General features: G+C 41.7%; 1 protein-coding gene across 1 annotated transcript; it reads right to left on the bottom strand.

The window, feature by feature from the left end:
* Window positions 1–2: 2 nt before the first annotated feature.
* LOC114143831 (girdin-like) lies at window positions 3–27,999 on the bottom strand. Its single transcript, XM_028016141.1, has 29 exons — window positions 27,671–27,999; window positions 25,558–25,649; window positions 24,280–24,385; window positions 22,272–22,341; window positions 21,725–21,783; window positions 21,567–21,650; window positions 21,340–21,480; window positions 19,920–20,098; window positions 18,774–18,855; window positions 18,135–18,293; window positions 17,800–17,946; window positions 17,346–17,490; window positions 15,776–16,351; window positions 15,478–15,683; window positions 15,180–15,374; window positions 14,588–14,709; window positions 14,354–14,492; window positions 13,889–14,062; window positions 12,302–12,463; window positions 11,929–12,206; window positions 7,929–8,072; window positions 7,673–7,859; window positions 7,212–7,357; window positions 6,222–6,314; window positions 5,306–5,496; window positions 4,700–4,780; window positions 2,740–2,955; window positions 2,547–2,612; window positions 3–1,766 (listed from the first exon to the last, which is right to left on the bottom strand). The coding sequence occupies exons 1-29, from the start codon at window positions 27,731–27,733 to the stop codon at window positions 781–783; spliced, it is 5,289 nt and encodes a 1,762-aa protein (XP_027871942.1). The 5' UTR covers window positions 27,734–27,999; the 3' UTR covers window positions 3–780.
* Between the last annotated feature and the right edge of the window lies 1 nt (window position 28,000).

The raw sequence follows: 28,000 nt of genomic DNA, 5'->3' as shown, positions 1-28,000 counted from the left end.
TATTTTTTTAATGTCTTTTCGCTTTATTATAGGAAAATAGCATCCAGGATAGTCATCTGGTCACGCTTTAATATCATATAACTCCTAGTTATTAGAGCAGTAATAAGTTACAGGTTTAGGAGGGGAGTTTGACCATTGAGATTGAGCAAAAATCAAATAAATGAAATAACAGGATTGTCACATAAGTGAAAGAAAATAGGCAAAATAAAAACTGACAAGCACCATTTTAACCAATAACAACAAGAACAACAACAACAACAATAATAATAATAATAATAATAATAATAAAAACATTTATGAACAGTTAATAATAACTTGGCATAAAACATTGACTGTGAACAGAAACTACGTACAGAGTAACATTTTTGGCTCCTGGTCACAGATTCATAGCCTCATGCTGTATCAACACCTTGACATTCTGTCCTGTACGGATTCAACTCTACCTGAAAAATATTGCACATCATCAACAAGCATTTTCGATTCAATATGAAAATAAATAAAATAAACACTTTATTGTCCCAAAATTATACTGTGAGTGAATGCTTGACACTGGCCTTTACTTATAAACAACAAAATAAAAAGTCCTAAAAGCACAAATATCTAAAAAAAGAAAAAGAAAAAATACTATTAATTATTTGACACTTTCTGAAGATTTGTATCACAGCCAATTCTATGCATTCTGATGCAAACTGATGTATTTGAAGGAACCATAAGAACCAGCTGTTATGTGATTGAAAGCCGTCAGTCCTTGACTGTGAGCCCTCCTGCTTCCTCTGCTGTTTAACTTTGCTCGTTTTCAGAGCTAAGCAGTGTCTGTGGCGTCTCCTCAGCGTTTTCTTCTCTCTCGGGGGGAGAGTTTTGCTCTGCCAATGGGTTAGGACCGGGGAAATGTGTGCTCATGTCAATAGTGTCCAAGATTGTTGTGGTGATCTCAGAATCACTGAAGATTGTGTCTGAGAAAACCGAGTTAAAGGTGAATGACGAGCCAAGAGGTGGCTCCTGCAAAACGGATTTGTGATGTTTTGTGGGAACAATAACTGCTAGATCTCTTGGAGGTTTGACTGGAGGAACGGGCCCGGGCTCACTGTTTCTTATGTCAGAGTTTTGTTCTTGTGCTTGCTCCTGTTGCTCGGTTCGGACAGTCCCCCTGCAGTCGCTGCTGACACTGGAGCGTCGAGATGAGCCCTCTGCTGAAGAAATCACGCTGCTGGCGCGAGGGAGACCTTTAGGAGACCTGAACTCCCCCAGCTGTGCCTCTTTCACAAGAGGGGCAGAGAAGCAGTTCAGACAGCCAGACATTGAGGATGATTTACCCTGAACATAGAGCACTGTGATCGGTGAACAAACAGAGGCTTGAGCTTTTTCGTCTTTTGAGCTTAACCCGTCGAGCTCTGAGTTAGTTTTGTCTGCGCTGCCAGAGTCCAAGGAGCGACGAGACACTTTTTTCCTCGACCCCCTTCGGATGGTTCTCGTGCCTCTCGTGAGCCAGAAATCCTGAGACAGCACTGGATCTTTTTGTCTTTGAAGCATATCTGCGTTCAGACTGTTAGGAGTCGGCATCGTGGCGGCTTTCTCCCTGCTTTGCTGAAGCTTTGGGTGGGGTTGCGGGGTGGACACGTCACTGGGCGGCTGGTAGGAACACGAAGAGTTACGTGACGGGGGCTGCTGGACAGGACTGCTGCCGTTTGACCAAGGCTCATTCTCCAGGCTCAGGCTCAACTCGCCGCTGCTCTCACTCTGGGCTCGACACTGGACCGTATTGGTCCCTGGAGAAGTGAAGAGATAAAGTTACAATGTTTTAAAAATGAAGAAAATAAGTATCAAGTACCTTGAACATTCGAAGAAGCCAATGAAAAACTGGGACTTCATAGTTTAGTAATATAACTTTAAACATCGTGGTTGAAGAAGGAATGAACCATGCAAGCAGTGAAGTTTGGTGGTGGAGGCATCATGATATGGGGCTGTCTTTTTTAGCATAGGGACCTAGCAGACTTGATTTAAAGAAACAAGACAATTTCCCAGACCCAAATAAAAGAGAAAATAATAGAGAAATACTTTGGGACATTCTTAAAAGTTGTACAGATGTAACACGGATGAATTTCCAAGCAAGACAACAATAGCAAACACACTGGACTCTCTCTCTCCACTCTATTTCTTGTTTATCTAATGTCTGATGAAGGCCACTAACGTAGAAAAAATATTTTAAAAACAACTACGTTATATAACATTTCACTATGTTCCCATTTTCGTTATATGAAATTCATATATTCCTTTCAATCTGTTGGAGTTTTTTCAACATCTGGTGGAAATTTCATCTCAACAGGCAAATGTGCTCAACACACTGATACGTAGCAGGAAGTAAGTAAACAGTAATGGCCAGCAGGGAGCGGTAGAGCAGAGCCTCCCGCTCTCCGGTTGAGAACAGGAAAGAGATTAATTCAAAACCGGGTCATGATTGCAGTTTGAGCGGTTTAGCCTAATTCTTGATCTGGCTGCACATCTGCATGCTGACTGAATCCTCTAAACAGGAATTCAAAGGGTTTTACCACGATTCTGCAGCCCGTCGCTCTCCTCACATCCAGATGGCACAGTGCTGCCATTCGAATCTTTGTCTGCAGGATGTAAAAAAAAAAGTAGGAAATCACCACCCAGCAAGAACAGGATTTACAGCATCAGCCTCTGGGTGCTCTTCTACTAGTGCTGATGAAATTCAACACATCAGTTTCTGGTTGCCTCTACCTGTAAGCCACAGCTCAGAAATGTTTGGGCCAGTGACAGGGGTGTTGTTGCTGAAATGGCCAGATGGAAGATTGGTGGGATGATGCTGGTGATGTTGGAGGATGGATAATACGGAGGTACTGAGAGATGAGATCAGCAGATCCTCTTGGCCTTCATCCACATCAGTTTCCTGCTTTGTCTCAAATGAGGTCGATGGCTGGGATAAGCTGCTCAAGGCTACATTGAAGGATGAAGGAATGATTGGGTGGGTGGAGGAAATGGACAGACAGGTGAAACGTGTCATGCACAGTACAGCGTAGTTTGTACGTCTGGTCATATGAGCGGCACCGAAGTGTTGTGAAGGTGAATTTGCTGCAGCTGGAAGGGCAAAACTTATGCAGCACCATAATGTTCCTGCATGCTGCATTGTATTCTGTCTATTCATAAGGAGTTGTCATTATGCATGGAACATAAATGACACTTGAAGCTGTTGCAACATAGAAAATGAGTGAAGCTTGATGAAATGAGGCTGACAATTTGATGGACATTGTGATGTTGCTGTTGGTGCTAGCACTGTAGCATATTGCAAAAATGTCCACAAATATAAACATCGTTACAGTTAGTTAGGTTACAACTAAAACATTGATGTATTGTTTTGGAGTTTTATGCCATAGGCCAACCAATAGTAGTTGATAATTGTGATGTTGAAGGAAAGTAATACATGGCTTTCTCACTATTTTTACAGAAATAAAACCTAGAAGTGCATTGTGCATTTATATTTAGCCTCTCTGTGTCAATAGTTTGTAAAAAGAAAAAAACTTTTGTTATGTTTGTAAATCTTTACTTGCTTTGGATGTCAAGGTACTGAATTGTTGCACATGCTGCCTCGCAAAAACACTCAAGTTCAGCTAGTTTGGATGGATTAATTTTCAAGCCTTGCCACATATTCTCTATTGGATTCAAATAGCTCACCTTTAAATTTCCTCACTAATGCCTGCTGCGTTTTTTGATCCTCATGATGCTATTTGTTCACGTATATTCTCCAACAAACATCTGTGGACTTCACAGAACATCTGGCCTTCACTTATAAATTCTGTTACTTCCATATAAAGGTGAATACACAAAATGTTTTGGAGCGAAGAGGGCTGAATACAAATGCATGTCACACTTGTCAGTTTTGTTATTTCAAACAAAACTTTGAAAACCACAAGTTTTTTCCTTCTAATTGTTATTCAGTACTTTGCACAAGTTGAACATATAAAACCTCGAGAAAACACATTGTCAGGACACAAAATGTGAGAAAGTTTGAGTGGTATGAATTCTTTTGCAATCAGAGGTGGGCAGAGTACTCAAAACTTTACTCGAGTAAGAGTTAAGAGTAAAAATACACATTTGGTAAAAAGATTGAAACAAAACATCAGTCATTTAATAATTAAAAATAATATCACCAGACAGACCAAACTATAAAGTGAAATCTATATCAAAGGAAATCTTGATATTTTAAAGATCAAAGTGAAAATGATCCATATCAATAACACAATTACAAATTATCAAGATAATGCGAAAGAAACTTTTTCCCCCAAATCAATTTCTTTCTGTATTAAACTTAGGAAACTTTAACAAAAACTGCAGGTTTGTGTCTGTGTCTGCTGAGCTTTTGGCCAAAACAAACTTGTTCTGGATACTCACAGTGGGTAGAGCATCCAGAAATTTAACTCAAGTAAGAGCAGTGATGCTTCCTGACAAAATTACTCTAGTAAAAGTAAAAATTACAGCATAGTAAAAGTAAACCATGTAAATGTAACTTAGTAAATATAACCAGTTACTACCCAACTCTGTTTGCAATGCAACAATTGAAAGAACGAAGCACATTATGACATAGAAGCATAAAGCGAAGGCACTGCTGGAATTACTGCCATAAGAGCAAAGTCAAAGACACGAGTCAAAATGAAAGACGGTAGTGGACACCGGTTTTTCTTACACAAAGAACGACGGAAGATGGACTTGACTTTGTCTTTGTCCTTCAGCCTGCTCCTCAAACGGGAAAACTTTTTCACGGGGGCTTTTTAAAACCAAAGCATGACCACATGAGACAAATACACATGGCGATGGGAGGGGAGGAAAACACAAGGGAAAACAAAATCCAAAGGTTGACAGAAGGAGGGAATGAATCCATACAAACAAGAAAAAGACACAAAGGAAACATTTATGAGTACTGGAGAAATTTCACACACAAAATCCATCGGGAACAATGAGTGTCTGAATGTGGCATGCAACACTGTCTTGAGCTGACAAAAATAACAAACCTTGAAGATGCTCATGTGAGTTTTTAGATCGGTGTTTACAAGAAAATTCAGCTGATTCATGATTTAATGTAGTCGTGCATATTTAAAGAAATGGCAAAGAAAAAAAACTGTGTCGAGGCTCAAAACAAAGAAGCACATCTGTAAATAGTTCTTAAACAAATATACTATTTATTAACAGTCAACATTTGGTAATTCCATGTTTTAAAGGTGATGATAAAGCTGCTGTTTCCTCTCTGACAGTCACAGGCCTGATGCGGTGAGTTTCATGTTCACATACTCACTGCTGCCACGTTGCTGTGAGGTAAAGTCACCCGCTGAGGTTGAGGCCGATCCTCCGGATCCATCGGAGCTGATGAAGGAGCCGCCGTAGTGGTGGGCTTCAGCCTCAGATGCCTGTGTGCTTTCAGGGACGTTTTCACGGCTGCTGGACTTCATCAGCTTCTTTAGCTTCAGAGTTATCCAGTTGCCACGCCTGTCAGCGCACATGATGGAAATGATAGACGCAACAGAGGTGGAATTCAAACGTTCAAAACTCAAACTGGAATCTTATGGCTAGGAGTGGGCGATATGGACTTAAGAGTTTTATCACGATATTTTGTGGTAGTATTTCAATAATGGAAATAATGTTTCTTGCTTCTTTTTTTAGCTAATTGTAAAGCTGTGACTGCAGGACGCCGCAATCATAACCTCACAAACACAAATACTGCTCTTGAAAAACATGCAATTTGTAATACACTTCTTTTATGTGAAATCATTCAAATAAAAAGTGTGAGTGTATCACTAAGCCGCACACAGAAGCTGCACTGAATTATATGTTAATTATGTTTTGGGAGATTGTAAACTGTGACAACAATAAATCAAAATTCTTAATATGTAAAATATCAATTACAATAAGCGATAAACGATACGATCAATGCCCACCTCTACTTATGATTATTGATTTTACTAATCAAATAATAAAAAATTGAAAAGAATACAAATCTAACACTCCATTTAGCAATTCTCAAGAAGTTGACTATCCAACTGTTCATATTTTAGACTTTACCTTTCCAGTTTGTAATCTTAATGTTCATTCAAACTTAATGTGTACTGAGATGCTTCTGTTTAGCAAACAGGAGCATCTCAACAGGAGCAGCTGAAACATGGAAGCTGTTTGATTCACTCAGAGCATTTGTGTGACTGTCAGAGACGGTTTACCTGCGAGGAGGAGAGGGGTCGTAAAACTTATACTGGTCCATTATCTTTTCCTCCAGCTTCTCCTTCTGTCTTCTCAAATCATTGAGCTTATCACTGAACAAAGACAGAGACATCATTGGGGTATTATTATTATTTTTTCTTTAAAATGTTCCCTTATCTGAAGCTGTCACTCATAATTCATTCAAATTTGATCCTTTCCATTCTACTGGATTACAATCAAATTCTTTATTTTTGGCTAAACAAGGTCTGCATTTGTTTATATCTGCTGTTTTAGCAAAGAAACAACTTATAGTTCATAATGACTTCACCAGGACATTTAAATGCCCTCTTGCAAACATTCTCTGTTCCATTAATAAACAAAATTCACCAATTATATAGCAATCATAGAGAGCCTGAATGTACGTATGTACGTATGTACAATGATAAGTAGTATTTGCTAGTATAATTGTATAACTGCAAATACTAGCAGTTATTTCCATGTAGTTATACTGCGACAATGATAAACATGCACAGAAGGAGGGAATGAATCCATACAAACAAGAAAAAGACACAAAGGAAACATTTATGAGTGTTGGAGAAATTTCACACACAAAATCCATCGGGAACAACAATGGATTGTCGGAACATTGTTGATGTGCCAACAATCCACATATCCTAAAATAAAAGTAACAAGATAACCTTTCTAAGGTATACTTTGATTTGTACTTTTTAAATGGTTTATCACAATATGTAGAAACCTTTTCTCAGTAAAACCAAACTTTTTCTGTGGCATAATGGTGATGTGACATACATCTTAGCCAGTCTTCAAAAGCAGTAAGACAAGAGAACATTCAAGAAATCGAAACTTGTGCTAAAGAAGAAGATAGTGTGGACAGTTCAAAACATCACCAGCCTGATTGCTAGTAACTGTGGCACAAGTGATTTTATTCAAAACTAAATTACTAAATAATGATATCAGGTTGTTTTGTGTGTGTCCGCTGTGCTGCTTACATATACTGTCGCTCTTCAACATGAAACAGATCCTTGCTTTCCATATTCTGCTCCAGCAAGCTTCGGTTCTGCAGCATCAGGGTCTCGATTTGACAGATCAGATGCCGATTTTCTTCTTCAAGGTTCCCTTTCAGCTGACTCAGCAACTAAACATCATATGCAGAAATCTTTAGTTAACTTAAATCGAGCTGCGCAAACAAAAGTTGGGCAACTTAAAGTATAACTAAATCCCAAATCAACTTTTCTTTTGGAGGATAAGCAGTCTAATGGTTTCTTAAGCGTTTCTGTGCAGATTTGAACGTTTTTGTGTAAATTTGGTCAGTTTTGCAATATTTTGCCTAACACCGTCTCAGTTGGGATTAGTTATACTTTAAGGTAATGCAATCATGATAGAAAGAACTGCGTGTTAAAGTATAATTGAAAAGCTGGTAGCAGACCATAAAGAACGCGCTTGTCCATACCTCACACTGGTTGGTGAGTTTTGTGAAGTTGATGTCCAGCTCCTGGTCTTCCTTCTTCAGTTTGGAGAAGTCGGCCTCCAGCCAGGTGTACTTCAGGTTGGCCTCGTTCAGTTGGCTCTTCAGCAGCTTGTGGTCCACTGTCAGCGCCTCATTGTCACTGAGAAGCAGCCGGTATGTGCGGTTGAGCCTTTAAATGAAAAAGCACAGTGAGCCCAGCGTTGGGTTAGTCCGGCGTCTGTTCTTTATGTTTTCTTACCGGTCCTTCTCGTCGCGGAGCCTGCAACATTCGGCTGCTGTTGTCTGATGCTGTTCTTTCTCCAGAGAGATCCTCATCTGCTCCTCCTTTAAGGTTTTCTCCCGCTCTTCCAGCTTAGTTCTCTGCTGCATCAGGTTGTTATATCTAAAATATAAATAAAATAATAAAAAACAAAAGACAGAGGTCGATCACATTAGTACACACTAACACACTTTTAGTAAACTATAAATTGTCATGGACTAAACTTGCTTGCAAAACTTGCTATACATCTCCAAGTTTTTTTGTTTTTTTCTTGATCTTTCTTGATCTTTAGTCACATTTTTTTAATCGCTGCAGAGATCCATACCTCACGTGAAAAAATCTCTTTACCTATTAGTTTTGCGCTCTACAAATCTGGCCTTTATGGAAGAGTGGTAAGAGGAATGCCATTGTTGAAAGGAAGCCATATTATTCTAATAAAATACTTTAAAATTTGAGGTTATAAGCAGGGCTAGATTTAGAAGGATATAGACCGCTGGGCTTAAGATAGTTTTGGTGCCCTATTTAAAAAAAAAGAAAACATTTTACGTTGATGAAATGTGGATAAAAATGTAACAAAAATGTTACGTTGATAAAAATGTAACAATATTAAAACTCTACACTTTATAAGTGTAGAGTTATGAAGTGTTAAGGCTCTGGATGTTGTAGGGTTGTGTTGGTTGACGCGACTCTGCAATATCGCATGGACATCGGGGGCAGTTCCCCTGGATTGGCAGACTGGGGTGGTGGTCCCCCTGTTCAAAAAGGGGGACCGGAGGGTGTGCTCCAATTATAGAGGGGTCACACTCTTAAGCCTCCCTGGCGCCTGTACGTTGGGGTTTACCCCGGTGAACGAGAGGGTAGGATCCCTCCGCCTACGGGTGGGGGGACGGGTTCTGACTGTCGTTTGTGCTTACGGGCCGAACGACAGTTCAGATTACCCACCCTTTTTGGAGTCCTTAGAGGGGGTACTGGAGAGTGCTCCTCCTGGGGACTCCCTTGTTCTGCTGGGGGACTTCAACGCTCACGTGGGCAACGACAGTGAGACCTGGAGGGGCGTGGTTGGGAGGAACGGCCCACCCGACCTGAACTCGAGCGGTGTTCTGTTGCTGGACTTCTGTGCTCGCCATGGATTGTCCATAACGAACACCATGTTCAAGCATAAGGGTGTCCATATGTGCACTTGGCACCAGGACACCCTAGGCCGCAGTTCGATGATCGACTTTGTCATCGTTTCATCGGATCTGCGGCCGTATGTCTTGGACACTCGGGTGAAGAGAGGTACGGAGCTGTCCACTGACCACTACCTGGTGGTGAGTTGGCTCTGGTGGCGGGGGCGAAAGCCGGTCAGACCTGGCAGGCCCAAACGTGTTGTGAGGGTCTGCTGGGAACGTCTGGCGGAATCCCCTGTGAGACGGAGCTTTAACTCCCATCTCCGGCAAAACTTCGAACACGTCCCGGGGGAGGTGGGGGACATGGAGTCTGAGTGGACCGTGTTCCGTGCCTCCATTGTCGAGGCGGCCGATCGGAGCTGTGGCCGCAAGGTTGTTGGTGCCTGTCGCGGCGGCAACCCTCGAACCCGTTGGTGGACACCTTCGGTGAGGGATGCCGTCAGGCTGAAGAAGGAGTCCTATCGAGCCTTTTTGGCCTGTGGGACTCCGGAAGCAGCTGATGGGTACCGGCGGGCGAAGCGGCATGCGGCTCGGGCGGTTGCTGAGGCAAAAACTCGGGTGTGGGAGGAGTTTGGAGAGGCCATGGAGAAAGACTTCCGCACGGCTTCGAGGCGATTCTGGTCCACCATCCGGCGTCTCAGGGGGGGGAAGCGGTGCAGCACCAACACTGTTTATAGTGGGGATGGTGTGCTGCTGACCTCTACTCGGGACGTTGTGGGCCGGTGGGCAGAGTACTTCGAAGACCTCCTCAATCCCACCAACATGCCTTCCACTGAGGAAGCAGAGCCTGGGGACTCTGGGTTGGGCTCTCCAATCTCTGGGGGCGAGGTCGCCGAGGTGGTTAAAAAGCTCCTCGGTGGCAGGGCCCCGGGGGTGGATGAGATCCGCCCGGAGTTCCTTAAGGCTCTGGATGTTGTAGGGTTGTGTTGGTTGACGCGACTCTGCAATATCGCATGGACATCGGGGGCAGTTCCCCTGGATTGGCAGACTGGGGTGGTGGTCCCCCTGTTCAAAAAGGGGGACCGGAGGGTGTGCTCCAATTATAGAGGGGTCACACTCTTAAGCCTCCCTGGCAAGGTCTATTCAGGGGTCCTGGAGAGGAGGGTCCGTCGGATAGTCGAACCTCGGATTCAGGAAGAGCAGTGTGGTTTTCGTCCTGGTCGTGGAACACTGGACCAGCTCTACACCCTCAGCAGGGTCCTGGAGGGTGCATGGGAGTTCGCCCAACCAGTCTACATGTGTTTTGTGGACTTGGAGAAGGCGTTCGACCGTGTCCCTCGGGGAGCCCTGTGGGGGGTTCTCCGGGAGTATGGGGTACCGGGCCCTTTGATACGGGCTGTCAGGTCCCTGTATGACCGGTGTCAGAGTCTGGTCCGCATTGCCGGCAGTAAGTCGGGCTCGTTTCCGGTGAGAGTTGGACTCCGCCAGGGCTGCCCTTTGTCACCGATTCTGTTCATCACTTTCATGGACAGAATTTCTAGGCGCAGCCAAGGTGTTGAGGGGATCCGATTTGGTGGCCTCAGGATCTCATCTCTGCTTTTCGCAGACGATGTGGTCCTTTTGGCTTCATCAGATCGTGATCTGCAGCTCTCGCTGGATCGGTTCGCAGCCGAGTGTGAAGCGGCCGGGATGGGGATCAGTGCCTCCAAATCCGAGGCCATGGTCTTGAGCCGGAAAAGGGTAGAGTGCCTTCTCCGGGTCAGGGGGGGTGTCCTGCCCCAAGTGGAGGAGTTTAAGTATCTCGGGATCTTGTTCACGAATGGGGGAAGAAGGGAGCGGGAGATCGACAGGCGGATTGGCGCAGCGTCTGCTGTCAAGCGGGCGCTGTACCGGTCCGTCGTGGTGAAGAGAGAGCTGAGCCAAAAAGCGAAGCTCTCGATTTACCGGTCGATCTACGTTCCCACCCTCATCTATGGTCATGAGCTTTGGGTCATGACCGAAAGAACGAGATCGCGGATACAAGCGGCCGAAATGGGTTTTCTCCGTAGGGTGGCTGGGCTCTCCCTTAGAGATAGGGTGAGAAGCTCAGTCATCCGGGAGGGACTCAGAGTAGAGCCGCTGCTCCTTCACATCGAGAGGAGCCAGTTGAGGTGGCTTGGGCATCTGGTCAGGATGCCTCCTGGACGTTCCGGGCACGTCCCACCGGGAGGAGGCCCCGGGGAAGACCCAGGACACGCTGGAGGGACTATGTCTCTCGGCTGGCCTGGGAACGCCTCGGGATTCCCCCGGAGGAGCTGGAAGAAGTGGCTGGGGAGAGGGAAGTCTGGGCCTCCCTTCTGAAGCTGCTACCCCCGCGACCCGACCTCGGATAAGCGGAAGAAGATGGATGGATGGATGGATAGACCGCTGGGCTTAAGATAGTTTTGGTGCCCTATTTAAAAAAAAAGAAAACATTTTACGTTGATGAAATGTGGATAAAAATGTAACAAAAATGTTACGTTGATAAAAATGTAACAATATTAAAACTCTACACTTTATAAGTGTAGAGTTATGAAGTGTAGAAATTAACCTTTCATTTAATTGTAAAACTTGTAAATTGTAATACTTGTAAAATATTTTTTACGTTATCTAGCCACTCCAAACATTGTAGTTTTATATAAGCTACAACATTTGTAAAACATGCATTTATTGTAAAAACATCCTAAATCGTTGGGCAGTCAAAAACTTGGGGCCCTGCACTACTGCCCCTGTTTGTCTTTTCTAGAGTCCGGCCCTGGTTGTAACTAAATAAATGTGAAACCCCCCCCAAAACAAAACAAATCAAAACAACAGCATTCATTGTCAACCTGTCAGCATCTCGTCTCTCTGACCTGTCCTGTAAAGATCGATGCTCCAGCTCCAGCGTGCGGTGGGCGTTCTTCAGACAGGCATGTTTCCCCATCAGAGTCTCACACTCCATGGCTTGTCGCTCGTGCAGAACCGTCAGCCGCTCGTGATCTCGCAGGAGCTGCTCATGAGCGCCACGCAGCTCTTCCCGTTCCTGTACGGCACTGTCACGCTCACTTTCTATTCCAGACTGCTGTTGCTGCACATGAGCGTTCTGGGCCATGAGGGAGGCACTCTGGGAATTTAGTGTCGACTTCTCCACCTGCAGAGGGAGAACCATTGATGCCTTGTGTAGTTTTGCTTTATCAGCGACTATGTTGTAATGATTTCTTTATCTAAGGAGTACTGAGGTGGGACCTGGAGGTTAGCGTTGTGAGTCTGCAGGGCCGTGTTGCTCTCCTGCAGCGAGGCGGCCTGCCTCTGCAGGGCGAGGATCTGAGCCTGCTGGCTGTCCGACTGACTCTCCAGCTGTTTGAGTTGGACCTGCGCTGCCTGGCGTTCGGCCTCCAGAGTGGCATTCTTCAAGAGAAACAGATATCTTTCAGGACCACCAACAGAATACAGAACCCTCTACAGTTATTAGCACCTCCGGTTTAGCTGTGTGCAATAAATGATTCTTGTGCAGCACAATGTTAAAGGTGAATCCAACCTTTCAATTCAGTGAGTCAGCGTTGACAAATTCCACAATTTGCCGATATAATCATTGACCCACTAACAATTCACGCAACCCAACTGTATTTGTTATTTTTATTTAATACTTGTAAAATACTTTTTACGTTACCTAGCCACTCCAAAATGGCCAAGACAGGAGAACATTTCATTCAAGTAAGGCAGGTGTTTATGAGTCACTTTATGGCTACTAGAAAATAGCCAATTACCTAAAGAGAGCAACAATCATGTGGTTTGGTTGGGTAAGAACAAGACTGAAATTTCCAAAGGTTTTTGGTTCAAACCCCAAAACAACCCAAGAGCCTGACAATTATATTTAATAAAACCTAAGAAAATCAGAAAAAAGTTAGGTGGAAGAATATTGGCCTCTGCTATAATGTTGGTATTGAGTCTTTCTTGCGTCTTTCATAATTATAAAGATTCAAAATATATGACCAAGTCATCACAAAAACCCTTCACCAGTATAAAAATCAGCCTTCTTCCACAGGCGTCTCAGTACTCAGAATCCTAAAGGAGACATCATGAAGTCCTACGAGAGAAAACTAAGCTGTGTCCAAGGGCCTTGAAGGGTGTTATATTAAGTATTAATAACAGTGGTACCAAAAAGAGTGGCAAATAAGATGATATACTTATTTGCCAGACTCTAGAAAGGACAATATACTTACATAATCCAGTGTGAGAATATGTCACTGGAAGAAAAATAATTTAAAAAGTTGCTACCAGACGTGCCAAAACAGTAGAGGATGTTATAGCAGCACTTGCATTCAATTTTCAAGGCCAAATCATTATTAAATTATACTGGAACAAGGTTATTCAATAATTTCCTCCAAGTTTTTAATTTCTTAGCAATAGTTTCTAATAATAATTTTTTTTAAAAACCTCAAAAAAGAGATTTCATGGTATTTCAGATAAAATGTATGCATCTTTCAACTCAGTTCAATCTAATCCAGCACAAATAAACCAGGCTGGTTAGAATCTGATTAAATCCAAAATTGTCCAATTTCTGTAAAGTTCAGCCATCCATTAATTTTCCAATCCTGGTTTGACCTATTTAGAGACGTGGTGGACGGAAGCTGATCCCAACTGTTATTGAGTGGAGGGGGTACGCACAGCGGGGCTATTCCTCCTCCTAAACATACACGGATCAATTTCTAATAACGGAGAGGAGACCTCTTTTTTTTTTTTTTACTCTGGCAGAATCACATTCAGAGAGACCACAGAGACGATTTATAACACAGGATCTAGCTCAGTGGTCGACAGAAACAAACTGCTTACGTTTCTCTCCACTTCAATCAGGCGGTCTTTGAGCCTCAGCAGCTCCCTGGTAGCCTCCTGGCTCTCCCGCAGCCACTCCTTCATGGCCTTGTTGGTTTGCGCTAGAGGGCTGGAACCCGACGCCATCCGCTCTTCTTCCTGCCACTGCTGCAGGGCCTCGTGGCTCAGCTTCACCTGGTAGAGGTGTGCAGCTTCACATCAAAAATCAGCCAATTCTCTAGAATGAATTTGCTATTTCTGAGATTGTAGTGTTTACGCAGTATAGTTATGGCTCCATTTTTATTAAGAAGTTGTTGGCAAACTACTGGACTGGAGAAGCCACTGCTTCTGTCTTATCGATCGTTTTTTTAAATTTCCTGTCAAAAACTATTTATTTGTGTTTTTCATTTTCTCTCTTCGTTTTATTGAAAGTTTAATTTACAGAAATTAAATAAATAAAGGTCTGAACCTTTTGATTTCACTTACAGTCTTCAGCTCCTGCAGAATCTGCTGGTTTAGAAAGGAGGATTCCTGCAGCCGAGCCTCCAGAGCAGCCATCTTGTCATCTTTGATCTGCAGGGACTTCTTCAGAGACGACTCCAGCTCGGATTCTAGTATCTTGACCCTATCTCAGGAAAAAATTTAATAAAATCACGTAAGCTATTTAAACATGAAAAACATCTTTTATATTTTACATTCATCTAAGCAGTTTGCACGAACCTGCTGTCTGCTGCTTCCAGCCGTGCGTTTTCCTGGTTCAGGACTTTCATCTCCAGCTCGTGGGACAGCGTCTCCAGCTCATTGTCTCTCTGCTGAGTTTTCAGCTTCTCACTCACCAACTCCTGAAGCAGGATAGCATTTTAAATGACATAATTCCGGATCTATTTCACATTTAGTCAAATTTCAACCGCAGATTTCTGTATCTCTTATTTGGATTTGGCAGACCAACCCAACATGGTGCGTCATTGTAGAGTGAAAGGAAAAACAAAGTCAAATTTATTTATTTGTATTCAACCCTCTAGAGTCAATACTTTCTGTAATTGCACCCTGAAAAGAAAAAAAAAATTATTGTATTAGAGTACGCCACACTTAAAAAAAATATATTAAAAACCATACAGTTTCCCATTGAAACTAGTTTATCACGTGAAATTCCAATACAAGTCATTGAGGATGTAACATATGGACAGCTTTAAATTGTAAGAATACTCTCACAAGTGAATGTAATTAAATGTTCCCGTGCAGATTTGTGCAGGTTTTGATGTGTTGCAGTTAGCATGTCTTGTACTACCCAATAGATTTGGTTTATCCTCACCTCTCTCAGGGTTGCCAGGGTCTTCTGGTCAATAGCAGCTTGTTTGATCAGCTCTCTGTTATCTCTCTCCAAGCTTTTGACCCTCTCAGATGTTTCTCTTAACCCCTCTGCCTCCTTCACTAGCAGACGCATTTCTCTTTCCAAGCTTGCCATGCAGACATTACGGCTGTCTAAGTTGGCTTCCTGAATTTCGGCCTGGAAAGGATGAAAACAGCAACCAGGAAACTACTTTTGTAGCTCTTTCATATCTTGGATTATCACATGTTATATTAGTTCTTTAAATAAATGTGATTTTTACCTGCTGTCGGAGTCTTCGGTTTTCTTTCTCTAGTTGCCTTTTGTCTTTCTCCAGCGTGGAGGTTTCATGCTCCAGGTTCCGTTTCTCAGTTTCAAGCTGCTCCAGACGCCGCGCTGAGATCCGAAGTTCTTCAAGAGATGCCTGCAGCGCCTGGTTCTCTGCCTCCAGCTCCTGAACCTCAGCCTCCAAACGCTGAACTTTACGTTCTCAAAAGGTGAAGTAAATTAAAATAAAATAATGTTAACGGTGGCATTATGAATAGTTACATAAGTATATAAAGTGAAGCTACCAAGCCTACCGGTGTTGTAAAGAGAAGTCTGTAGCTGCTGATTAAGCGTGTCCAGACCCCTGCATTTAACCTCCAGCCGCTGTGTGTGCCTGCTTGCATAAGAGGAACGTGTTGGCACACCTGTGTGAGTGCTCTCATGGTGTGGCCTTCTGCTTTGTGAGTCTGGGGAGTGACCGCATGACCCGACAGAGCAATGGAACTGATTGTGGTTATTTTCCAAGGTTTCCAGACCCGACACCATTTCTTTGTCTTGATCCTGTAGGCATCCGTTCTCCTGCGCGTGACAGTCTGGATAACCTGTGAGAAGAATCTGACTTTGGACTCCGACCAGCTCTTCTGTGATGAGTTGCTGCTGGCAGTGTGAATCTTCTGAGAAGGAGTTTGTCTCTGATTGCTCTGCCGATGAGATAAAGTGGTTGGTGTTACACACCAACCACTGGGGGCTGGGTTTGGCTTTTCTGCAGCTGCTATGAGCTGCAGCTCTCAGCTCTTCGATGGTCCTCAGGAGTCTTTGGTTTTCCTTCTCCAGCTTTAAAATTTGACTCCGGGTTTTCTCACTGACCTCTTCGCTCAGCGTCTGTGGCCCTTTGAAGAAACACACCACCGTTTGTAACTTTTGGAACCAAAGAGATGTGCATTAATGCTAACCTTTCATTTTAATGGTCTCACATTTCCAATTTCAATTTACATAAACTGAAATTGGGCCAGTTATGTAAAATAAGCTGAATGAATTAGTGATCTTAGGTTTGTTTAGAAGTAAATAAAAAGAGTTATATTTAATTAGTTCATCTGAGTACAAAGGAAGATATGCATAGTATTTTAAACATTACTTTATATGAAAGAAAATTTACTAAAATATCTGAATAACTGATGAAACTGGATTTAAAGCTGTTAAGATGAAAGTCTGCAGAGAAGTGCATCTGAATTTCAGTCAGCGAGTTGGAAGGTTCAGTCCAAAATTACAAACATATTTAAACCAAATAAATAATAACCAAATAGAAATGAAATGAAGAGAGGTTTAAAGGCAAAATATAAAGAAGAGTTAGAGTAAATCATTAAATAAAATAATCTTTGTTTATTCAATAAAACGTATTTAGTAAAACATACTTTTCATTCAAACAAAAAAGATAAAAACTGAGTTTGAGTCAAACTTCAGATGTAAAAATGTAGCTCATTTAAATATGTAAAATGATCTTGGTTGCTGTTAAAATTAAAGTTGAATCATTTTTAATATGCTGGTAATGGCCTGGTTCACTAGTAATGGTTCTTGAGGCATTTCATTCTTCAGCTCTGTACTGATGAAGCCTGATGGATGACAGGTGAAACATCCTCAAGGACTGTCATGTCCTGGATGACTGAGAGTCTGCAGCAGCGTGTGGCCTAGTTAAATATCAGTCCTCAGTGCTAATTTTATGGAACTGAAAAAAACCCTATTCCTTTGAAACCCGGTCTTTGATTGGCTTTCAAGGTTACTAATGTGCCAGTCCTTCTTTGGGACACAATAGAAAATATTTAGGCAGGTTCTATCTAATAACAACATTCCCTCCCTCTAACACCTGCTGCTCCCATTTTTTCTCACCATGGGAGTTTTCTGCGGCCTTGGAGAGCTGCTCCAGCTCCCAGCCCAGGTGTTGGGACTCCTCCATGCTCCTCCTCTGTGCTAAAGACAAAGCCAGGTTCTCCTCCTGAAGCTCCTTCATCCGCTTCGCATCTGTTTCTTTCTCCTGAAGTCCAAACAAAGCGCTTCAAGAATCGGCTTGCGTGGCACGAGGAGTGAGAAAACATTAAACTAAACCTATAGAACTTTTTAAAATGTTTTGATGTTTTGGCCTGTGCTGCCTCCTTACTCTCAAATTAAAAATTAGTTTGTTCCTAAACAGAGCAACTAAAAAGAAAACAAAAACAGACTGCCATCGTTCAAAGACACTGGTAAACATCTAGGGTCAGAACAAAATCACCTTACTGTCCCTGCCTTCCTCTTGGCAGTAGAATCAAAAAGAAGTCTAGCTCCTTCTGTGTAAAACATGTCTGACCTGCTCCATGTCATGGACATGGGCCTTCAGCAGCAGGATGTGTTTCTCCAGCTGGTGGATTTTATCTGTTCGGGACCTCCAGCCCTCCAGCTGGTCCTCCAACACTTCCTTGGTCTCTTGGAGGACCCTGTTGTCCTCCTTTAGCTCCTGTAACACGCCAAATAGATTTGCACAACTAATCTATCAAGTTCAATTTTTAAAGCTTTTTCCTCAAAGCTTTTAAACATTCTTGGCTGTATTTATGCATTTGTGGCATCAGGAGCAACCGTAATTCCTTACTTTCAAAGGAAGTGTAAGTAAAACCAAAAATGGAAAAGAATCAAATGCGCCTTCACCTCCACTTTGGCTTTGTAGAACTCCATCTTGTGCAGCTGCTCCTTGTAGCGCCCGACTTCGCTCTCCAGCTTGTCCGCCTTGATGGCGCGCTCTCTCAGGGCATCAAGCTCATCCCGGTAGGTACGGGCAGCACGCGCATCCACCTGCAGCTGGGAGTTCTGTTTGAAGGTCATACACATGACTTCCCTTTAGAGGCAGGACTTAACAATAAGAAAATACACCTTTCACATTTCTACAAACTTGACATTCCCTCCACTGCATTCCCTCCAACTCATCCTGGAGTTTAAAGATATGCAACTGTAAATATGAAAAGAACTTTTGACTCAAAAGTTTGTTTTGCTCCAGATATTGCATCAGTCTAACAGCTTTATTGCTGTTTCAACAGATTTTGACAAGGCATTTCTTGAAGCAAACAGAATATGTCACTGTTGGAAATAAATATGTCTTTAAAAACAAACACTGGGCATGCATTATCATCTCTCTTTGCTTTTCTTGTTTGTTAAAATTTCAGGTAAGCCAATTCTTCATCAAACTGAACATTTTGTCACGTTACAACAAAAAAACTGTCTTTTACTGAGATTTTATGTGACTGATCAACACAAAGTAGTGGATAACTACTCATTTTTGACAAGTCATACCTCCTGCTGAATCCGTTTTAGTTCGGTCTCCACGTTTTCCAGCTCATGTCTGCAGTCGAGCATCTGTTCGCTCTTTTCCTCTCTATGGTGAAGCATGCAGTGAGAAACTAGTTAGGTGTGTTGTGTTATTTAACATGATTAGTTTTACCCACAGAGAATGGGAGAACAACTCACAAAATATTTTTTAAAATTACAACTAGAAAAGCCGATAAAACAAACCATTTAAAAAGGCAAAGTAAATCTGTGCCTGAACTCTCTGCTTGCTCAGAGGCAGCTGGACGAATTATCCCATCAACAAGAGAGGATAATACATCAGAGACAAATGCATGGAGAGAAATGGTGGAACTGAGACCTGGATTGGATCAGGGTTAATGTGTGACGGCATGTGTGTGTGTGTGTGTGTGTGTGTGTGTGTGTGTGTGTGTGTGTGTGTGTGTGTGTGTGTGTGTGTGTGTGTGGTTGTTGTATCCGCTGAAATGCAGAGCAAATGTGGGTCAGTGATAGTGCACCGCAATGAAACCTGCCAAGCAGGCAGCAATGTGGGCCAAACTCCGCAGGGCATCGCTTATCCTGTGCTATCTCTGCCACTGCCGTTCATTCACTCTCCTCCAGCAGCTCCAAAGGAGAAGAGCTTTTAACATTCACTAATCACTGACCCAAGAAAGTGAGAAGATGTCCACATTCCTCTTTTCTGAAATAAAATCTTATATTTTATACTCAAAGCAAACAGAAGGCCATGGAGTATTGATTAAAAAAGGTCCTCATCAACTTTAACAATAAAAAGCAAAATAAAATGCTTCAGTTAATCATTTAGTGTAAACTATTAGAATGGTTTTGTAAATTAACATTTATTTATATTGTATATTCAGCTAAAATAAGTTAATAGAATTTTATTATAATAAAATATGTAAAATTTAGATTTGGTTTGACACTAGAAAGAAAACGTACAAAAAAGAACTCAAAACATATTACTAAATTGGGAAAATATTAATTAAGTTGAGTCCCAATGGTAATTAGTAAATCAAAGTATTATTAGCTCCTCTGAAGGTAAAAGTAGACTATATAACCCTGTTATTTAACTCCCAATAACATCCTTATTTTTAAGCGTATTTATATCAATCTTCTCTTAATCTGTGGTGTACTTACAGTTCCTGCCTAAGTCGTCTGATCTTTGCCTTAGAATCAGCCAACTCCACAGCCAGATGTTGCTGGGTCCCTGCCTGCTGCTGCTGCATGCTGGGAGAATGGCTGTCAGGCTGTGGACTGGATGGGCTGCTGAGCAAGCTGACAGCTCCTTCCTTCTCCAGCATCAGCTCCACTATTGTCTGCAGAGGTGAATGGAAGAGAAAAAAAACAAACTACAGCTAATTTTCCACCTTTTTCTGACATCTGAATCATTTAGACGTGTGTAAGCGTGTTGATAAAGAATGTGTCATTTGTCAGTATTTAATTTTTACTCCCTATGTGATGAAAGTTAAAACTGATGGAGGTGCAGTCAACAGAGACTTGTGGAAAAAATCTGGTCTCGGATTTTATTTTGAAGATTTGACTTGCCAGCACCACTTTTAACCAATTAATGGGATTTTTGTAAGGTTTTTTTCTCTTAAGGCTTTAATTGTCCATGTTGTTGGTCGAACTTTTCCATTTTTTACTTCCACACAATTTTTGCACAAGTATGATTGGATACAGTACTCAGTAAATAACCAGCTTCTTTAGCAATAAGCGTTTCCCCTCCTTGTCAAGGGTGTCAATGACTGTCTTGTGGACATCTATCCAATCAGCAGCCTTCCTCATGATTGTGTAACCTACTGACGCATGAGAGACCATGTAGACCATATTTAACTTTTTCACAATAATCAAACTTTCTGAAACAACTTTCTTCCTCTGATTTCACTTTATATACCTCACTGATTCTAAAACGAGATGGCTTAGACAACTTTCAGTTTTCTTCACTCAGCAACAAGTTTCACAAAAAAGGACGTTATTGTATGGAAATGTTGGATCCAGTGACGTGAAAAGATCTGGGGGTTTTGGGGTTTCAAATGTCAACATGTCAGTCAAATATGTGTGGGCATTTATCGTGAGAATTTTGATTTATGTTTGCCATAATAAATTCCCATTGACAATGTTTAGCACCCCAAAACTGTCCATATTCTTGGGATAGTTTTAGTATTTCCTCCATTGTTCAATGAGAGTATAAATAAATATAAATAAATTTGAAAATATGATTAAATGCCGGTAATGTGTGCAGTTTAGTGACATAAATCCCACATTTTATGAGACTGTTGTCCTAAAAAACAGCATAAATGTTATCGATGTGCCAGAGGTGCCATGCAGCCTCTGCCATACATTTTCCTAAAAAGTAGTAATAAATAGTTCTTATCTTCACTTTCATTGCACCACAAAATATTGTGATAAAACTTTAAGTCCATATGGCCCAGCCCTACACTCAAGTTACAAAAATCATCTGATTTCAAGTTGATCCTTCTGTACATCTCTAAAAACCTGTGAAGAAAGTGATGTGTGAAGGTAAAATGTACATAAAAACATGTTGTTAAAGTTGTACCTCCAGATGGGTGTCCCTCTGGTCCAGGATGTGTTGGAGGTGTGTTGCCATGTTCCTCAAAGCGGTCTCCATCTCCTCTGGGTGAACGCCACTGGACCCCATCCACTGGAGATCCAGCACGTTCTCCTGACTGTGGGTCAGCTTTTGGTCATGAAGAAAACAGTCAGTCAGTGTAGTGAGAAAGGAAGTCCGCATGACAAGACTGGAAGGCGTTGAACATCTGATACCTCCTGAATGTGTCCAGCTATGGCAGCTTTTGTATCAAAGTTAAGCGTCTGAATCCTCTCAATGTACTCCTCCTTTTTCTGACACTACAAACAACAAAAGATTGCAAGCTTCTTATCATAACACACAGGACAGAAGAATGCATCAGTAGCAAACGCACCTGAACTGCACACCCCATCAATAAGAGCAGAAGGTTCTTCATTTCTTCCAGACTTTGTTCTGCAGAGAATGGAAAAAATAAACGATCTGAGCTGGATTCTTTACGGATTGTGCACGGAGGATTTCTACCGTGGAGGCCATCTGAGCAGGGATTTGACTGGTGAATTTGGGTCAACATTTGCCAAAGTTTTGCCATCACAAGCCAGTGCACTTATTAGATTGATTCCGCAATTGAATAAAATGGTTTGGGAGGAGAGAATATTGACTCTACTGCAGCCTCCTGCAGCCTGAGTTGTATTAATCACCATGGACAGTGAGGGCATCTTGTTTTAATGTTGCAATCTTCCAACAGAAACAAAAATGTGCTATAATTTCATTGCATGGATTAGCTAAAACTTTATTACAAATATCCTCAAATTCCCGAAAAATCAAACTTTGTGCGCTGAACATCAGCTAACAATGAAGCACACTGTGAGCCCATCAAAACTCCAAAGGTCCAACAGAGAATGAAGACGAGAAATTCTGTGAGGTATCTTTAAGAAACCTACCACAATAGGGAGTCCTGCCCAGCAGCAACACGTCTGGCAAAGGAATCATGATTAATTGTCTCAGATTATCCTGCAGAAAAGAGAAAACAAAGGAGGAGATGGGGACTGAAAAACAAAACTTGCATATTTTGGCTGGAGGGAGACATGCTAGACCTTTGGCAACATGCTTCAATAAATTTGGGTGAACGTGCATGGAGAAACCAATCCAGCTAATGAATATGTGTAAAAGCTGGTGCAGCTTGCTTCTTTAGTGCAGCACTGAAAAGGTCCAAAACATGCCTCACTCTATAGGTAGCTTAGTTGAACAGAGTGTGTAACTGCTGGTGAGGGGAAGCCAGGAATGTTAATGGCCTCTCTCTGAGGAATAGAAAGCTGTGTTTTGGTGACAAATACTGTCCTCTAAGACTTTAATGCAGAAGAGTCCATTTGGTGGCCAAAAAATGGCAAAATCATTCCCTGTATTCTGACTAGAGAGACTAAACTAAATTAAGAATTTCAAGTAGGGTCAGAATTACCAAAGACAAGCTAGGAACAAAAGCAGCATTAGTAGAAAAAACATATCACAGTCAAATATGCTGGTGGCTGCATCATGCTGTGGGGTTAAGAATTAGTGTTTTATATCCAGGTGAATGATTGTAAACAATTTGAAACAGCAGTCAACTTTGACCCAAAACCTCCAGCTGTCTCTTAGAGCAGTGGTCCCCAACCTTTTTAGTACCGCGGACCAGTGCAGACTTCGCAAATTTGCTGCGGACCGGGGGGAGGGAGGGTGCGCACACATAGGGAGGAGACCAAAACTAATTAGGAGACTGGAAATATTTAATTATTAATTACCAATTGGTCCACGGACCGGTACCGGTCCGCGGCCCGGGGGTTGAGGACCACTGTCTTAGAGTGTTGAGGAAGAAACACACTAAGAGACAACTGTTGTTCAAAGCACACATCCAAGACTCCAGAAATAAATCTGAAGGAAAATACACTTGAAGAAAGCTGCAGATAATAGATGTCCACACAATTTGATAAATTTGGGGAACTTTGGGGCAAATATCACCAAGTCAAGATGTGGCATGCTGACTAATGAAGCGTCCAGCTGCCAGATATTGGAAATAAATTTAGGATCTGTATCACAATAAAACTATCCTGTCACAATGAGATATAAAAAAGTCATTATAGTAAGATTTATAACTCATTTAAGAAATCTTCTTTGTTAAGTAAGAAAGCAACAGCAACACCTCTTGGGATCTTTTAATGTTGTACAAAGGAAACAGGGTGAAAAGGAGAGTCATAGCCAGTCTCTTTAAGACCCTTTGACAAGTCATAATCTGTCAGAGGAGCATATTTTATAAGCTAAAGTTTCTTATTTTAACGAGATCTAAATCTCGTCTCTCTATAACGAGAAAACACTCCTGATTTTATGGCAGTAAAATGCTTCCGTAGCTGACACATTCCAGACTTTAACTGAATCAAAAAGTTCTTCAGAGTGCATAAATATGCTACAAGATCACCATGGTACTTCTATTTAATATTTCCCTTGGAAATTGTGATTCAATATTGAATTACGCAGAATAAAATGATTAATCACAATCTCATTTGAACAGGAGTGTGTTCATGTGTGAGATCCACAGTGTCTTATCCTAAAAAGAAACAGTTCTGTGGTGATCTTGAAAGATTTAGGAAAGAAGGACAGAGCGACAGACGGTTCAAAATTTTCCAACGTGATCTTTTGATTTCATGAGTCACTACAGAGCTCTGTCTGCCTGTTCGTCTGACTGCAGCTCCATATGCTGCTTTACTTGCTGCTGCGCGGTAACCTCCCTTCTGGGCTGATTACACGTCTGCTGACATGACCGATATTTAGGCCACAGATCCACAACATGTGACGCCAATGCAAAGTTGGAACAGCAACCGAAACATGCAAGGATCCCGTTTAGAATGCGATTATGAGACAACATGTTTTGCACAGTCTGTAACAAGAGATAAGATGCTAGGAAATTGTCCAAAAGCTCACCAGATAATAACTTCTGATTTGCTGGACAAGAAAGTTCAGGTTCTGGATCCTCTGACCTGGATCTCTGCAGACTTTGTTTGGACACTGAGTTGCAGCAGAAGGATTTCTGAAAATAGGAAAGCATGAAAAACACATTTAAGGGACATATCTGGTGTTTCCAAACAGATAAACACGCAGAACACACTGGTACGGGTCTAGACTCAGACTCTTCCATGAAAATAAGACTAAGGTCACCATTCATTCCTAACTTTAGCCTGAGTGACATCATCGCTCCAGACCGGGGTGGTTTTTGAGCCAGCCATAGGGTGTACATTACACTTTTCACTAGCTGCATATCAACTGTAGGCAACTGGATTGAGTGGAAATGAGCCTAAATTTGAGTTGACAAAGTGTGAACCTCAAATGACCAAAACTTATGAAGGCCAGGGCACCAATATTTTCATCTCAGGGCTGCTTGCATTCCTTTCCACACTGTTAGTCCTCTATCTGGACCTTTATCTCCCATCTGTGTCCCACTGCCGCTAAACAGCAGGTCCTAATCTCAAAAGGGTCTCTCAATCCAAGGGATTATCCCGCCTCCTCCCCTCCCTTCCTTGCAGCATTGTTTTTACATTTAAAGCTGCGTGACCATGAACGGGATGAGTGAGCTGAATGCTGGCAAGTTGCTCACAAGAGCAGTCTGGGGGTCATCGGTTTCTCCTCCTTCTAACAATCAGACTCTGCTGTTACTTTCTGAAGGGTCACTTTGCCCAGACACGAAGGCTAAACACACAAACACCATCAGTTAAGGCTTTTAATAATGGATGAGGGCAAAGCTGCCAGAACAGAGGGCGAGTAAATCATAATCTCTTAAGTAGCATCTTGACAGCATGTATGATGTCTTTTATGTTTTTGGCCAGTTTGTTTATCTGCAGCCAGAATGCTCGACCTCAGCGCATGTAGGACTTATGCTAATTCTAACATTTTCTGAGAAACTCTAACCTGTAAGTAATGAGGAAGTTACACTTAAAGTCTTCTGCTGACAACAAAGATCCTCTTTATTTCTGCAGAGGGACAATGGCAGCACTGTTGATGCCTATATGCATAAAGATGCCTGATGCTGCACCAGCAGCCCCTAAATTACATTTACTGCCCTATAAAAATCTCCAACGCTGACAGGTCACTCATGCTCATCCAGTTTTTTTTTGTGTTTTCTTTTTATGCTGCCACTGGTTGCAATCTGAAAGTGTTCACATTCATAAGATGTTGCAAGAGGTGAAGTGAGGTGTGCTGACTTACATTTGAGCCATTATCTTGTTCAAAATCACTCCATCCAGAAGGTCGGAAAAGTCCAAGTGGATGCCCTCATCAGCTGGAATGAATGTCTTCACCTATTCACAAAAAAGACATACAGGAGCTGTAAAGGGAATTCACAATCCCTATAATTGCAGTGATTAAGAAAAAAACTATATTAGGTTTTAACCAATGTGCAAACACATTGGTTAAAATGTTTTATTATTAAAAAATGTAGCGAAAATTCAGTTCAATAGCCTAAACTAACTTACTTACATTTAATGCACAGAGAGAACATGCAAACTCCGGGCCAGGAATCAAACCTAGGACCTTCTTGCTGCAAGGCAACCGTGCTACCAACTGCGCCACTGTGCTATGTTAAAACCATCAAATCAAATTACATTACAACTGTAATGTAACGTAACTGTAATGTAATGTACATGACAACCGTATTGTCATTCTCAATAAGTTAATATAGAAATTTTAGGTCTATGGTCTGAGTTGAAATTCAAGCACTTATGGGAAGCTCTTGATAGTTTGGGGACTTACTTTACTTATGCCTTAGGCTGGCTCTGGGTGACATGTTTTAAGCAGCACATGTCACCCATGTGACATGTGCTGCTTGTGTTAGAATGTGTTAGAAGCAGGAAAATTGCAAAGGTGTAGGGATTCCAGTTAGATTGGTGAAGAGTGGATTGAGATGGATAGACAACTGGGTCAGAAAATCTCCAAAACTACAGCTTATATTGGGAGGGTTTAGTCTGCACTGGTCAATCTAACATAAAGATCCAAAGAAAGAATGGTGGCAAACCAGTGACAGCGTTACCGGATTTATAAAGCTCATTGGTGCATATGAAGAGCGAAGACCCATGTGGTGCAGTTCCAGAGATGATCTGCTGTAGCTCAGAGTGCTAAAGAATCTTTCTTTTTTTTGTTTAAACATTTATGTACCTAGAAAATGACTCCTTGAGATCAAATGCCCCTTTTGCAAAAGCTTTTTGGTCACGACAGACAGCAACAACAACAACACCAGAAAACACTGTTAGTTGTACAACATTTGAACAACAATCAAGACAATCCAACAATAAAGACATCACATTATGCAACAAAACTGAAGTCAGCATAAAGGTCTACAAAGAGTTATGCATCATAAATTCAGCAGAAGCACCAGGATCTTTTTAAAGAAGAAGTTTAAACATGTTTACGGTGTCAAGTTTTTCTGGTTCAGTAGAGATTTTCGGAAGAGACAGTAGGAATAATCTTTGACAACAAAGATAGCGCGTCATCAAGTGCCGTGGGCCTGTTACAGTGCAAAGCAAACCATGAAGTGCTTTATAAATGAAGATATGCCAGTGATTCAGTCTACGATAAGGGCAGATAACGATGGCCATCCAACCCGAGCAGACGCTTAAAGTTTCAGATAAACCTCTGTCCTTCATGTGAGAAGAGACTGTAAGTTCACCCTGTCTGTGATAGAGAGCTGTCAGAATACACAGTGAGTTCCAGTTTGCTGAACATAGAGCTGCATAGATAGAGACCAGTCAAATTACCCATGCTGGTCATGATGTTATGCCTGATCAGTATTGTATGAGTCAAATGGAAAAATATCTCCATTTGAAAATAGTTTGTGAAAATTGAGTATCTCAATCAAGTGTTATTCTTTAAAATTAATCTATTTATTTGTTTTAACTTAAGCTAAAATATGTGAAAATTGTGATTATTATTTTAAATTTATATTTAGAGAGACTACTGAAGTTGACAAACCTATTCATTAAATATTTTTAAAATGTGTACTAAGATTTCTATAAAAACATAAAACTTTAAATAAGCGTCTTTGGCCAAGGGACACAGGTGGAGAGAACACATCTTATAGGCCCCAAAGTATTAATGAACTATAAACTTCCTTAGTTGGACAGCATAGTGAACAAACATAATATATTTAAATTATTCACAAAATGTTTAAGAATTTGCAAACAAAATAAAAGTATTTCATAATGTCAGAGTAAACCACTATACTTCTGTTAACAAACCATGTCTGATTAACGTTGCAATAAAAGTATTTGTACATTTTTAATATCCTCTAAAATGCCCTTTGATAGTGTACAGAACGTTCACTTACCCAAGTGACAAGGGGGCTCAGCATGAACTGATCCACGGAGGACAGGAAATCTCCACTTTCCATGGTCCCTAAAAGCTTGTATTTTATCCCAACAGGAAGTCCAAGTCCTCTCTGAATTAAGATCGTTACACTTCTTAAATTGATTTTTATATTTTAAAAGCGCTTCATTCGGGCACGGGACAGCGTAAAAGTTGTGTTTTTCTGATTTGTCTCCAACATATCCGCATTTAGTCCCGCAACAACACCCAGACACGGACAGACATCCTCCCTGGTCGTTTGCTGCAAAGGCATCTGCCGTCTGTATCCTCTTCCTCCTCCTCCTCCTCCTCC

This window comes from Xiphophorus couchianus, chromosome 5 (assembly GCF_001444195.1).
Source record: "Xiphophorus couchianus chromosome 5, X_couchianus-1.0, whole genome shotgun sequence".
In the NCBI taxonomy this organism is placed as follows: domain Eukaryota; kingdom Metazoa; phylum Chordata; class Actinopteri; order Cyprinodontiformes; family Poeciliidae; genus Xiphophorus; species Xiphophorus couchianus.
Note: the sequence above shows the minus strand (reverse complement) of the source record. Positions and strands in the feature narration are given on the sequence as shown.